The sequence below is a fragment of the Calidris pugnax genome, unplaced genomic scaffold, assembly GCF_001431845.1.
Source record: "Calidris pugnax isolate Ruff unplaced genomic scaffold, ASM143184v1 scaffold79, whole genome shotgun sequence".
Taxonomy (NCBI): domain Eukaryota; kingdom Metazoa; phylum Chordata; class Aves; order Charadriiformes; family Scolopacidae; genus Calidris; species Calidris pugnax.
The window spans coordinates 1,318,694-1,333,596 of record NW_015090817.1 but is presented as its reverse complement, the minus strand read 5'-3'; the positions used below and the strand labels follow the sequence as shown (position 1 = coordinate 1,333,596).

Here is a 14,903-nt window from a genome sequence, read left to right as displayed (position 1 = left end):
CAGAGTGCCCCCCGACAGCCCAGCCCGGGGGTGTCCCCCCCAGCAGCACCATGTACATGACCTGGCATCCCAAGTGTGCCCCCCCGACATCCCCGGGATGCCCCTGACAACCCTGGGGTGCCCAGAGTGCCCTTCCCACTGCTTTCGGGACCCCTGTAGTAACCCTCCAAAAGACAGGTGTGGCCCAGCCTGGCAGCCACAGTGACCCCCCAACAGCCCCAGTCCCACAGTGACCCCCCCGAGCCCCACGGGTGTATGTGGAAGCCAAGCATGGCCACAAGCCGAGCCGTGGGGAGCCCGGGCTGCTCGAGACCCTGTGCCTTTGCTGGGCGACCGGTGTCCAGGTGGGTGCACGAGGTGCCCCTGCTCCCCCCGTCAGGGCCGTGGGGTCCTGACATTTCGCGGTGACACTCTGGGTCACCGTATGGCACGTGTAGCACCGCAGGAGCCTGCGCCACAGCCTGCACCCGGGCAAGGCAAAGCCCAACGCTGACTATCAGAAAAACCCTCCTTCTTTAAAAGCCCAATGTTGAGGGCACACTACCACCCAAATGAACCCTACTACTAATTAAACTGCCCCATAAATCACACAGCAAATTTTACATGAGCCCCAAGAGAGCCTGACTTCGGCAGTCTGAGGGATGTCTCTTTCAAACGTGACTTCTGCGTACTGCAATATTTTCAGGGTTTCTTCAAGCTACCTTTTTTTTCCTTAGAAAGCTCACCCCCATAGACAGCTCTGCCTCTGAGCCCTGAGTTCACAGAAGTGCCTTATAAATAATAAATACCGTCTTTGTAGCACCATCCTTGCTCTGGGCTATATCCTACAAGCTCTCCATGCATGAAGCTCTCTTTGAAGAGGAGGAACATGAGGACCTCGCAGGGTTGGGTTTTACGTCACAGCGTGGTTTTTCAGCCTTCAGTGGGAGTTCGGCCTGAGTATGGCCTGGAGGTCTGTATCCCAGTCCTGTGGGATGCCTGTGGCTTTGGTGGAGAGAAAAAAGGATAGGAATGTAGGAAATAGCACTGTTTTGATACGGAAGATAGATTTTTTACATGACCTTTCACATGGTTTCTGTTGTTGTCCACCCAGGACATAGTGTCCCCAGCTTCAACAAGCCCACCCAGGTGTCCCAGGACATACCCTCCACACCTTTTCACCTTCAGATATTCTGGAAATCAGTTTGATAATACTTAAGGTTATCTTGTGTGGTGTCTCACCATGCATCCTGGGACATGGACTGTACATCCCTCGTGTCCTGCACTGTTCCACTTCTCCAGAGCTCCTCAGGTGGAAGAAGAACTCCCAGGCCTTGGGTTTTGTACAAAACTCCCAGCTGCCCCCAATTGGAAGTTAATGAGAGAGAGCAGAGCATTTATTGCCAACAGGCTGCTGGGCAATAAAAAGTGGGGTTTTTTCCCCCTTCCTGCAGGTGGTCCTGTGATGTCCTGGAGCACGCTAAAGGACTCTGGGTGGATCAGAGGCTTTTTGTCACAAGCAGGTGAGCACCAGGGGAAGGTCACCATAGTCCTGGGAGCCTGGACAAAGCCCTTGGAGGCAGAGCTGGATGAGACCTGTCAGGAAACACTGCCCAGGTAGGACTTTGATGCTTGGAGAGGGATGTGTTGGCAGTGGCAGGACAGCCAGAGAAGCAGCAGTGCTCCCGTGTCACTGCTGTTGGGGACAGCTCAGCCAGAACCACATGGAGCTGGAGGAAGGAGGTTGATGACACTCCATGGGTTTTGGACCCATTTGGCCCCTGATCCTGCCCAATCTCTGTGCAAGTGAGATCTGAGGGGACATTGGAAAGGTGCTTTGGCAAGAAATGTTTGAAAGCCCTGCCCTGTGCTGCACCTCTCTCCCTCTGACCCCGCTGTGAGCCCCAGCCCTGGCAGCACCGTCCCCGGAGCCTGCGCACGCCAACAAGTTGCAGTGGAAACAAAGGCAGTTCTTGCTTCAGATTCTTCAGAGATAGCAATATGTCAGGAGCCCCTGGAGAGGCTGAAAGTAAATGAATCAGTGCTAGAAAGTGAAGGATATCATCCGCGCTGAATGGTGAAAAGGAGTCCTGAACAGTATCTTCATTGATTTTCCTGTAATTGACACAGAAGCTCGGCTCGCCGGAGGCTGCAGGCGAGAGGAGTGGGGAGGCCCAGGTAGAGAGCTCCCTGCCCCGCATCCCGGGAGCCCTTCTCCTCAATTAGGTGCCCTGTTTTGGTGTGTGTGAAGCTTTGGAGGAGGCGGTGGGTCGGTAAGGCAGGGTTTTCACTATTCACGGGGTGTTTTACAAGCCAAGGGGCAGGGGAGGACATGTCTCTGGCCTCCACGTCACCGGCTGGTCCCCACCACCCCTGCAGCAGCAGTGTGCGGGTTACACCGAGTCCTGGGCTGCTGATAAATACCCCTCCTTACGGGAGCGTGTTTGCTAGAAAACAGCAGTGGCACACAGAAGGAAATTTGTAGGAATTGCTGTTTAGTTTCAGGGCTCTCCAAGGAGGAAGGTACGAAACCTGCAGCGGCAGAGCCCTGACGTAGGTGATGGAACCTGCTCCCCGGGCGCTCGATGGATGCCCTGTCCCACCAGCCATCAGCTTGTCACCAACACCAAACCAACCTCCAGCAGGTACATCCGATGGGAGTTTCACCACTGCTCAAAAAGACTGAAGAAGAGAAGAAAAGTGTTTGGAACAGACTGAAGCAGCCGGAGCAGAGGGGGACGGCGCAGCTACACCACATGAAAGAAACCAGGAGCATCGATTCGCCTTCAAGCCCGACGGAGGGAACACCCGGTGGGTCGGGTGTGAGCTTAGGAAAAGGTTCCCACTTTTTGACTTATTCATGGAAACGGGACACGGTCTTCTTAACATTACAGGGAAGTGGTGCTTTGAAGGCTTGCCCCCACTGAAATCAGCCTTTTCCAGGCTCTCTTTACACTTTGCTTCCCTCCTTTGAAGCTGGTGTTTAGGGCCTCCAAGCGTAAGGGGGTCTCGGTCTGACTGACTGCACGCAAAACAGTTTTAAAGTCTCTTTAAAACCTGGTGCTTGCCAGCCTGCTGGTGTGTGAAGACCTATGAATTTATTACCAGGAGCGTCCTCCCTCCTCCGCCGCGTTCCTCAGCCAAGGCTGCTGGTTTGCAGCCTCTCCACTTGCTCTGAAAACGCGTTCCCGGGGGAAGGCGGTGAGGAACGAGCCACCTGCGGCTCCCGTCACGCTGCCCTGCTAACGAACCACCCATCCCCAAGTCCTACAGCACTTCAGCAGCCAACAGAGGCAGGAACCAGCCACAGATGGAGTGGTGCAGGGGATGGCATCGCTGTGGGGGCTTGGTCCTCACCCCAGCAGGGACACCCGGAGCCCAGCCAGGGGTTATCCTGGCAGGAAGACGTGGCAGAGCTACCTAAAATGGGGTGGGCATCCCTGGCAGGGACATCACACCAACGGTGGGCAGAGGATGCCTGCAAAAATTGCTGTTTAGTGGCCATATAAACCTGAGAACTGGACCCAGACCGCACCTGGGGAGACTAAGGTGGGACCCCATCTGTCTCAGCCCCAACCCCTGCGGTTTCCCTGAGTCACTCCCCTGAAGGAAGGCCCTGAGATTTCTGCTGATGCAGCGCCGGGGCAGCTAAATGCTTTGTTGAACGCCTGCCCGAGTGTGCCTAAGTGCTTTCAGCCTGGGTGGCTGCTGAATTGGGCTTCCTGGGACAATTATTTTGAACATAAGTACCCAAAGTCTGCCTGAGTCCTGTTCTAAGTGCTTATGTTACTTTGTTTTAAAAATCTGGCACTGCATCCTTAGACCTGCGGTCAGACCAGTCCCAGATATGTATTTATTTTAATTATATTTGCGAAAACGCTTGCTGGACATAAAGGGCACTCATCTCTTTCTGACTTTACTACGTACAGTATTTTCTTCCAGCCTGGCAGCCCTGGGAGCCTGGTCCCCATCTCCCCGAGTCCCAAGCACGGGTTGGCTCACGTGTCGCTTGTGTCCCACTGGGAACATGCGGGAATTCAGCCCCAAGCCTCAGCAGAAAACGACTTCAAACCCCAGGAATAAGGCAGGAGGGTCCTAGGGATGCAGGAGGACATGGGGACAACTGCCCTGGGTCTGGGGAAATCACCAGCTCCCAGATTGTTATTCAGGCTTCACCTAGTTAAGCAGCCAGGAATTCACTAAAGGCTTCAGGACATCAGCGAGTCATCTCTCTTAACAGGGCAGTGCAAGGATGCATTACAGGGATGCAGGGCACTGCAGGGATGGATGGCACTGCAGGGCAGTGCAAGGATGCATTACAGGGATGCAGGGATGCACTGCAGGGATGGATGGCACTGCAGGGCAGTGCAAAGATGCATTACAGGGATGCAGGGATGCACTGCAAGGATGGATGGCACTGCAGGGCAGTGCAAGGATGCATTACAGGGATGTGGGGCAGTGCAAGGATGGATGGCACTGCAGGGCAGTGCAAGGATGCATTACATGGATGCAGGGATGCACTGCAGGGATGCAGGGCAGTTCAGGGTTGTAGGGCAGTGCAGGGATACATGGCAGGGATGCTGGGATGGACAGCACTGCAGGGATGCAGGGCACTGAAGCAATGCATGGCACCTCAGCTCACCCAAACTACTGCCGTGGGTGTTGTCCTCTGCCCCCCTGCCAACCCCCGTGGCTGGCACATGGCCGTGGCCCTCAGGCTGTGTCTGACTGCGCTGGGCTGACCTCAGCAAGGACAAACAGCCCTCCCATGGAAAATACTAATGAAAGGGCTGAAGCTGGGAAGGGTAAGGCAGCGATTAGTGGTGTGCATGCAGCTGAGCTTCCTGCAGATTACTTGTATTTAGACCTAATCCTCTGCATTGAGAAAAATCCCAAATCTCTTCATTTTTTTTATGGAGTGATTATCATAGACTCCAGAACGATTGTGTAAAAATTAATCCTGGGGGATGAGATGGGGTTTGGAGCTGCAGTGTGGTGCTTGCCAGACGTACAAGAAGCTGGTAAACAAACCTTTCTCAGGGCGAGGGAATTAAGCCCCGGCCGGGGTCCCTTGGCTTGTGTGTGCCTGGGGGTTTATCGATGGCTTCAGCCGGGTGCAGGAGCAGAGGGGTGGGTTGGGGATGCCCTACAGCCCCCCCCCTCGGGTCTCCCAAGGGCTTTCCAGGGTCTCCCCAGAGGCTGGGATGGAGGTGGGTGGGGGGCTTTGATGGGAAAGAGCCATGCTGCTGGCGGGGATAGCGGGGGGCACCCCAGTGCTGTTGTGCTGAATGGCATGGATGGGGACACTGGCAAGATGGGCTGATGACACTGCCTGGTCACCCTTGTCGCCTGCCAGAGATCTTTGCCTTTTCTTACAGGAAACCTCTCGGGAGGGACTCTGGCCTCATCGGCACCATCAGAGGAGGCTCCGGGCTGCTGGTGTCCCCCCAGGCACCACCCGGCCCCCGCAGGCACGGCCCCTGGTGTGGTCATCCTCAGGGCTCCGGTTCAAAAAGGTGCTTAAGCCCAGCATTTAGGAGCGCGCGCCGTCCTGCTGCCAAGTGTGATGGATCTGTAACTATTCTGAAGCCATCCATGAATATTGCATGGGGATCCACTTATTGGAGCCTCCGCTGCATGGATGCCTGGCTCTGCTTTAATAGGCGGCTGTCAGGAAATGCAAGCAGGGGAGGAATAGTTTAAGATAAGCCCTTTTGCTGCCAGCGAGGCAGCGGAGGGGTGTTCAGGCTGGGGCAGGAAGGACCGGTGGGTCACCCCTCGTGCTGAGCCTGGGGGTGACACTGGCAGACACAGGGGCTTGGATGCTTTAAACCCTTTTTTCCCCTGAGCTGTTTGATTCCTGGTCCTAAATCAACCTGTACGTGGGGCTGGGATGGCTGCCTGCCAGGGACCCCAGCACGGTCCTGCCCAGAGCCAGGGCACAGCCTGGGTGGGGGCGAGGGGGGAATGGGGATGCCCAGCGCCAGGGGATGAGCATCCAACAGCTCAGAGGGGCAGGGAGGAAGGGGGAAGAGGAGGACAATGACCATGGAGTCTCATTGCCAACTCCTGTTTTTAACCCCCAAAAGCCAAGCCATGAGATCCTGGTGCCATGGCAGAGCTGCTCCTGGTTCCCAGTGTTCCTTCTGAGCATCCTGGATCCGTTCGGTCCAGGCAGCTGGAGGGGAACGGGCAGGATTCAAACTGCCTGTGGAAAAGCCACCCCGAGGAGGGGGGTTTGCAGTGATTTACTCAGTGACATCTAGTCATAAGTTGGAGATTATGCCTTGGTTTAATTTTACGCATTAATCAATAGGAGAGGGAACACTTGAGTTTTCCGTAGATGGCCGCTGTCCCTCGCCCATTTACACCGTGCGGCTCCATTGATTTCATTAGGATCCGCCGGCAGAATGAGAGCGGAACCTGGCCCCTTAATTAAGACAACTGTTGCTAAAGGCGGAGTGATGGAAAATAATTAACCCTGTAAAAAACAGACGATGCTGAGAAGAAGAAATACATAATTTAGGAATCAGGAGGCCGTTATGCAATATTAATTGCAGACAGCATGTCTGAACAGCACGACATACCGAGAGTCGTGCCGCACGTCACCAAGCTGCTGAAGAAGGCAAATTTTGCTCTTCTTGTTAAGCAAAGAGCCCAAAAGATGCATCTCTTGAGTGAACGGCCACCACGGCAGGGTGGGGGGTCCGGCTGCATATTGGAGGGAGCTGGGGGTCTGCTTGGCTCTGCCCAGGGCACGGGAAACTGGTGTCTCCCCTCCCAGACCTCTGCTGGGCAGGGACAAACACGCTGCCCCCACTGGTGGAGGCTCAACCAATTTAATTAATTAAAGTTCTAATTGTGCTAAGGGAGCTTTGACCTCCTAGGAGGACCCTTGCCCTTCTTGGCAAAGAAAATTGGATTATTCCTACTAGTGCTGATTGTCAGTGCCTTCTTTGCTGCTAAAATATTCTCTCTATTTCCTAATCAAATGACTTAAAAAGGCCAAACATGGAACTTTCAACAGCAATAACAAATACGCCTGTTTATTTAAACAGGCACAAGAAATAGTAATTCAATAGGCAATTTCTAGAGAAGGCTGTAAGTGAATGCAAACAGAAGGTCCACTTGTCTCTGATGATGCTTTAGGGGTTGGATACTGGATTTAAAAGCTTTCTTTTTTAAACACAGAAGCATTGCTTAGGAACCAGGGAGATGCCATGGAGCCTGGGATGGCTTGTCACCCTGGGGACGGGGATAACGCGGTGAGTAGCTGGGGGATTCCAGGAGGAGGACCTTGCCACCATGTCACGGTGGACTTGACCAGGAGTGCAAACACGCTTGTGCAGGTATAGACCGGGGGGGGATTTGGGTGCCCTGGGGGGGCTGTGGCAGAGGCAGGACTGCAGCGAAGGGGCAGGGAGGGCTCCTGTGGCCACCAGTCCAGGACCTGTGTCCCACTGGCTCCAGCAATGAACATGTGGAGAAGGGCATCGTGGCAGCACTTCCTCCCAGGTGAAACTTTTTTATCACGTTGGCTTCAGCACTTTACACTTGAAGGCAGCTCCATAATTGTGGGAAGGGAAGATATTGGTGGAAAATCAATTAATGCTCATTTCCTGTATCATCGCCATTAATGGCAAAACTGATAACAACCATCTTTAATTGTTAGCAGGTAAGAAGGTTTGCACAGGATCCCTGGCTCTCACGTACAGGAAAAGGTTGAGGGTGTGAGCAGCACGGGAGGGCAGATGCAGATAAACCAACAAGAAAATCCTCAGATTGGCTTAAATTTCTCACCGCTGTTAAGCCGGTGGCTCCGGGGGCTGAAGGGAGACCGCTGAGCTGTCTAATCTGATGAGCCCCTGCCCTCCTCCGCTGCCTCCCCCACTTCAGCCTGCCAAAAAACCTGTCACCTCTTACGGCAGTCTCAACTTCTGGGGCCGGCCCCATCCTAGAGTTCCCCAGATGCACGTTTTGCTGGCGTAGCAGGAGAGGACATCTTCCTTCAGGGCACTCCTTCCAGGTGGTTGTTCTTTGTCCCCACTGGGCACGTGGCTGTTTGGAGCCATCAGCAGGTGATGCACATCGTGTTAAATAGGTGTCAGTGCTTATCCCTGGTAATGAAATGACGCAATAACCAAATTGTGGAGCATAATTTGTGTTGGGGGTTTCCTCTGCTGTGTCCTCCTGCTGCTGACGGTCCCGTTGGGCAGGAGCTCCAAGGAAGCCGTGGTGGCCTGGCCACCTCCACAGGATGCAGAGCCGGGGGATTTTGGACCTGCTGGCCTTTGGTGAGTCAAGGGGTGCTTCCCGGGGCGGCTGCCGGGACTGCTCCCCACCTCTCTGTTTACATTTATGAATAACAGGCCAAACTTCAACCAGATAGAGACCCGTCGGCACGATTAAAACGTTACCTATTATTATCCGTGACTTTTAGCAAATTATTTATGGCGGTTTTACAGCGCGGGCAAGCGCAAAGGTTAAATGAAGCAGGCGCTTGGGGCTGTAGCGTGGGTGAGCTGTGGCGAGGCTCGGAATTCAGGGAACTTTGGAGCTGGGGCTGGCACCGCTGGAGCTGCCGTTAGTCCCGAGGCCATGCCTGACGCTGGGGCTTATACCTGAGCCCTCGTGTACCCCCCGGTAGCCCCCAGGCACGGCCCCCCCGTCCCCCTCGGGCCACACACGCTTCCTCTGTCCTGCAGCCTCCTCTTCTCAAACACTAAATCAAAGAATTATTTCTTAAATGACCGTAATCTTGTTTTCTGGCCCTAGCTAATGAGCTCTTTGTGTAATGAATCATAAATTACTTAGAGCAAGATCTTTCTTTTACTTAGAATGGGTAAAAAATAGGTGGCGTCTCCAGCCCGCGCCCGCCGTGCCCACACGGCAGTGGAGTTTTCCAGCCAAAGCTCAGATATGCACAAGCCCTAATTTTGCAGATAAACAGCTTCTATTTCATTAAATGAGCTCTGCACAGAATGTTTGTCTTAGTTATTTCCAGAAAATTAATTCATAGAGTTTAATCTGTTTAGCATCTGATTAATGGGATTTTTAATCACCCATAATAATGATAATAAAAGGCTTAAAGTAATAACCGAGGAAAAGGTGTGTATTTGTCTTTGCTATTCCCATTGTCCTGACAGCCATCAGTGCTGCACAATAACTCATGATATTTGGCATTGTTTCTTTCGGATCTATTGATCAGATGGAAAAAACAGACCTTGTTTGAATCTGATTCATTTAACCATTTTTGTAAAATTACCTATTATCAGGAGGGGTATTTTGAAGCAAGCGTTTCGGTCTCCTTGAGTCGAGACACATCTGTCCCGCTCACTCCTGTGACACAAATACCATTAAGCCCATGTCTCCAGTAATTAAATGCCTGCTGCATGACACCTAAAATCATATTTGTTGTCAGACGTGGCACGGGGTGCAATGGTGATGTATTGCAGCGTATCTTTAGTGTAAGAGCAACCCCACCACGGCAAAGATGTTTGCCTCCAGAACGTGATGCTGGTGCCTGTTTGACTTTCAGGTGTGGCAGGATGGCCACCACGGTGGCTGCCACCTCGCTGGGGGGGCTGGGGACAGATGGGGTGAGGATCTTCAAGGGGTAGGGATGGCCAGGCTTTGCCCCCCCCCCGCAGGTGGGAATGGCTGCTTGAAAAATGCGCTTTAAAGATTTTTTAAAATTTATTTGCTTCCTTATTTTTTAAAGGAGAAGACGGTTTTCCCAGGATCAACCGTTTTTCCGTAGGTGCCCGTAGATGTGAGGCAGGAATGTCCCTGAAACACGCAGGTGGGAGTGGCTGCTTGAGAAACGGGCTTTTTTTTTTTTATTTTTGCTCTTTGTTCGCTTCCTTGTTTTTTAAAGGAAAAGGTGGTTTTCCCAGGATCCATCACTTTTCCCGTGTGTGCGTGCAGATACGATGCAGGACCGCCACTGACATGCAGAAATAATGGGAAGATGGAGAAGGGGGAGCAGCTCCGGGCGCGGGCTGGGTACCGGCGTCGGTGGCAGCCTCGCTGGGACACCCTTCCCCTTCTCCAGGGGGAAAAAAATGGCATTTTTTTGGCCAGTGGGAGGGTGGAAGCTGTGTATTTTTGGCTGTGGCGGGGTGAGCAGGAGGTCAGGGTGGGAGTGCACTTTGCGGGGAGGGATCGATACCTCCAGCAGCCGCCCGCCCTGCGCGGGGAGGCAGAGGGGCAGGCGTGTGCCGAGAGCGGAGAAAGGCATCCTCTGCCTCTCCCCGGGCTCCTTCCCTCTCCCCGGCTGAAATTGGAAAGAAATGGATCGATTTTTTACTCTTTTCGGGGTGAGGGGAAATTGCAGAACGAAGATGACTTGAAAGAACGAGATGGATGGGAGTAACTGGAGCTCATCCTCCACGGGGGAGAAAAATGCAGCACAAATGATGGTGTTAGCCATCCATCCTTCCGTCAGGGCTTTATATGGAGGTCCATCACTGAAGGACCCGAGCGTGGGACGAGCGTGGGCTCTGCTAACGCAGGTGCCTGTGCAGCATTAATAAATCATTGCCAGCAACTGCTCACAAATGGGAAAAAATGTAAAAATCCCCTTGGGGCTGTCCAGGGACGTGGGCTGATGGTTCCCGGTCACCCCAGCAGCGAGGGGACAGGGCCAGGCTTTTGTAAGGACCTGTTTTAGGTGGGGGGGGCAGTGCCACCAAGCACTGGAGGGGACACCATTGCAACCCCACGCCAAGTCACTCTCCTCCGTTCAGCCCCAGGCTGGGAGGGGGGTGAAAAGGGCGATGGAGAGCAAGGGGGGAGCACGCGCCATCCCTGCCATGCGCCTTGTCAGCCCCATGGCTGTGCCAGGAGCAGCTCCCATAAATATAACCAGCCAGAGGAGGCACAGACACTTCTCCAACCACGAACACTCACGCCTGCATCCTTCTCCAGCAGAAGAGGCAACAGCCCGGGAGGCATCGCCAGCTCCAGGGGTTATGTAGCACCTCCCAAATGCACTTTTCCCTCTTTTTTCCCCCCCCCCTTTTGCCCACTGGAGACAGGAAGGGGTGTTCCTGACAGAGATGCTCCCGACTAGTCCCACAGATGGCTGTCTCCCAGCGGAGGCTGCTTGGATGAAGGTTGAAGGTTGGATGGACTTCCTAGTCCATTGCCATTTTTCCTGGCCGGACTTGGAGCTTCTCTGAGGGGGGTGCTGGGGCACAGGGGATCCCCAGTGGGAGCGTGTCCCCCGGGTGCCCACGGCTGCCTCCCGTTGCCATTTCTGCGGCTCCCGCTGAGCGGAGGGACGAGCTCTCCCTGGCAGAGCGGTTATAAATTCCCAGCTTAGCAGGTCTCAAGCTGATTGCCTTTCCTCACGGTGTCTCTCTGTAAATGAGGCTTTTCACAGATGACGGATAGAGCTGCTCCTCCGGCGCATAAATCCTCCCCAGCCCAAAGTATGGCCGCAGCCCGTTTAACGGCCCCGCTGCCCGCCAGCCCCGCGTTCAGCTCCTCCGGATGACACAGCGCTCCCACAGCAATTCCTCATCAATTAGCCCCTCTGCTCCCCTGGCTCTCCCCGCCACAGCCGCTCTGCTTTGAGCCGGGTACCAGCCCCAGCTCCCAAAAAACCATCCCACCAAGGGTTGCCTGTCTTTTCCTCTGGTCAGCCCTGTGCTCGACACCCCCGAGGGACAGGCTCCCTTCGTCCCTGCAGGCTGAAATGTGGTTTCTCCTCATCTGCCAGGTTCTGTGGGAGACCTTCCTCCTCCTCTTCCTCTCCCCTGGCAGGCTGTCAGACGTTCATCCCCATTTATCAGTTTATCCCTGTTGCTGGGATGGCACTGGGGGGTCACAGCACATCCCTGGATGCCCCTCTACTGGCACCATGGGACAGCCACCAAAGCATCCCTGTCGCAGTTAGTCCTGAGGGCCACCTACCCCAGTTGGTGGCCTCCTCTGCAGCATCAAACCCCCCCAGTTATTGCCATTTAATTTCTCTAGCCCTTGCCTCCACCCTGCTGCCTTGCCATGGGGCTGTGGGGATGGGGACACCCTGCCCAGCCCGGCCACCCCTGCAATCCCCAACCCTCCAGCTTCCTGCTTCATCCATGTATTTTGAAAGTCATCCCTGTCCCCTACCACCACCCCTGCTCCTCCGTCCTCCCCAGCTCCTCCGTTTTCAGTGCCTTGGAGCAACACCCCGGCTCTGGGGGCTCAGCACTGTCAGCCCTGCGCCTCCTTTCCCAGCCCAAGCAGGACGTTAAGCTCAGTATTTTTTCAAAGTATCATTTATGCAAGTTTCATCTTTTCCTTATTGTTTGAGCATCTTTTCCCCAGAGGATTTCAGGCTAGTTTTAGTCTCAAGGCCCGTTTTTGCAGGCTTTTGGAGGACTTTCCCCATGCTCTTGCCTTTGTCTATTATCCTGTTGGTGCACACAGGTTTTCCCTGGGGTCTCAAACCCAATGGCTGGAGGAGAAACCTCTGGTTTAAGCATGGAGGTGGCCTCATCCAGCACAGGGACATCCTGTGCAGAGTGACCTATAGGCACATGTCACCTGTAGGTCTCTTTACGGGTGTGATTCTTCTCCTGCTCTAGGTGACACATCAAGCCTGATAAGACGGGTGTATAAAAGCTTTGTAATTGTTTTATAGCAGAAAAGTGAAGTGATTCCACTTTGTCTGTGCAAACCGAGCCCCTTCCCTCAGCCAGGGCTGTGGGGCACCAGAGCTGGACCCCACGAGGCACAGGGCTGGGGGGCTGTGGGGGTTTCTCCCCGTGCATCACTCACTAGAGTGTGCATTTACTTACCCAGCAGGGAGAATGTGCAGGTCAAATCCTGGGGCCACCTTTAAGAGTGGTCGAGAGCTGGTCGGGGAGCCCTGGCAGAGCTGCAGGGGGGTCAGTGTGTGCCAGGACCCCCGGAGCGTGGCCAGGGGGTGCAGGTGGCCGGAGCATGGCTGTGGCACTGGGATGCTCCTGGTGCCAGGATGCTGTGGTGGACCTGCGACAGCCACGGTGGGCAGTGCCTAACCCACAGCAGGTGAAAATTGCGGTAGTTCCCCTGAGATACCACAGCAATGGTGATTTACACCTGGGAGAGTGTTTCTAGAGCAGAAGACACCACAGAGCATCCTCTTATCCCATAAACATGATGCCCAGCCCCAAGCCCCTTCTCACGCAGATGCAGGTGGGGTGCGACGGTGCCCACGTATGGTTTGGGGGAAACAGTTATGCCAGTGATGTGGAGAAATTAGTTTTGCCAGTGATTTGGCATAATTCTTCCTGCAGGACCGTGCCACACACCGAGTTTGCAATAGAAGCAATAGAAAACAAACACTTTGGAAATAATCTCCCTTTTGAAAGGCGAGCTGGTTGGGAACCTGGCTGAGAGCGAGCCCGCATTCCTGCCGAGGCAGGAGACACAGCCCGGTGCTCATTACTCTGCTCCCAGATGAACAGTAAGTCTCTGGAACAGTACTTACAGCCTGTAATAATATTACTGCTCGGTCTGCTACATGGTCCCTCAGTCATTTTTTCAATTAAAAAAGGACCAATGCTCTATTAACCTTTTGCCTGCTACTCCATTCTTCATACAGCCGCTGGCCTGAGATTGCAAGCCATGTATTAAAAAAGGCATATATTACTGTAAACCATCTCCAAGTTTTCTGTCATTAGAAAGATGAAGTATCATTTTTTCATTTAAAAATATGAGACAGTTTATCAAACTCACAACCTCTGAACTGGCGGTGAAATCTCTTTGTTACCGGTGAGGCAGGAGGATGCCGGCGTGCAGCCTGCCCTCTGCTCCGGGGGTACCCAGCCCGCCAGGATGCCCCTGGGCTGCTGGGGCTCGCATCAGGGACTGGGGGCAGCCTTTCCCCTGGGGGGAGAGGTATTCTGCCTACAAACCCCTTCAGCAAGAACTGTCAGCGGCTCAAATAAATAGTGTAAATACATACATCTATTTTCATGGCGCTGCTGTACGGATCCCAGGGAGGCTGGTGGTTAGGAACTGCTGTCCCAGGGCAGTGGCAACGTGCCCGGGCTGCCCCACAGCCCTGCCTCGCACCTCTGTGGCTCAGTAGTTTAATTCCATTTATGCTTTGATGAGGGTTTAGGGGACAGAGTTTCCATACTGACCTTGGGGATGGTGCCACGTCCCCCAGGGCTACGGTGGAAGGGCCCCGACATCCCATCCCCTTTGCCACCAGCAAGCACAGCCAGGCCCCAAACCGTGCTGGTTTTAATTCTGTTTTGAGGTTGATTTGTTGCTTTTATTCCTTTTCTCAAGGCACCGGCTGCCAGCTGTAACTACAGAGACCGTTAGACAACCGCTTGTATGTAAGTGTCCCAAATCCAGCCTCGCTGATGTATCATCCCTCTGACCAGCCCGGGGCAGCCGCAGGGCAATGCCCCCCCAGCACAGCACACTTTGGGGAATGGCCCCCAGCCCCACTGAAAGCCACCTTGTGCCGGACCCCCTCACCATCCTGCTGGGATGTCCCTGCCTGGGGACGGTGCTGCCCACCCCACAGCAGCCTGGCAGCTCCCAAAACATAGGGAGCTAATTGCTTGAATTGATCACTAATTTTGGAGAAAACACCGCACCTGGTGGTGCAGAGAGTTTTTGGTTGGCAATTTATAAGCCAATTTATAAGCAATTTATGTAAGTTTTACATGAGGCTATGTTTGGTTATTTTACACTTTCTGCGGCATCCACTGCAAAGTACACAAATTAACTGTAAAACTTTGGAGACTTTCCCCTCTTTTGACGCAGGGCATGTATAACTGTCCCGATTCCTGATCTGGGCTTTTTGTTTTTTGCTGATGCTGTTACACCGGTGTTTTCACGTTGTGTTTTAGGGCCTCTCCTTTCGGTCGCCATAAATCAGTGCTGGCCTCCTCCCTGCTGGCTCGGGCTGTGAAGCCATAAACATGTTT

The 14,903-nt window shown here is 53.9% G+C and overlaps 1 protein-coding gene across 1 annotated transcript in view; it reads right to left on the bottom strand.

Moving 5' to 3' along the window:
• ST8SIA3 (ST8 alpha-N-acetyl-neuraminide alpha-2,8-sialyltransferase 3) overlaps window positions 1-6,649 on the bottom strand; it is a 16,534-nt gene extending 9,885 nt beyond the window's left edge. The window contains exon 1 of the mRNA XM_014939751.1: window positions 6,567-6,649. Within this exon, the coding sequence (XP_014795237.1) occupies window positions 6,567-6,649 (83 nt within the window). The remainder of the gene's footprint in view (window positions 1-6,566) is intronic.
• Window positions 6,650-14,903: the final 8,254 nt, after the last annotated feature.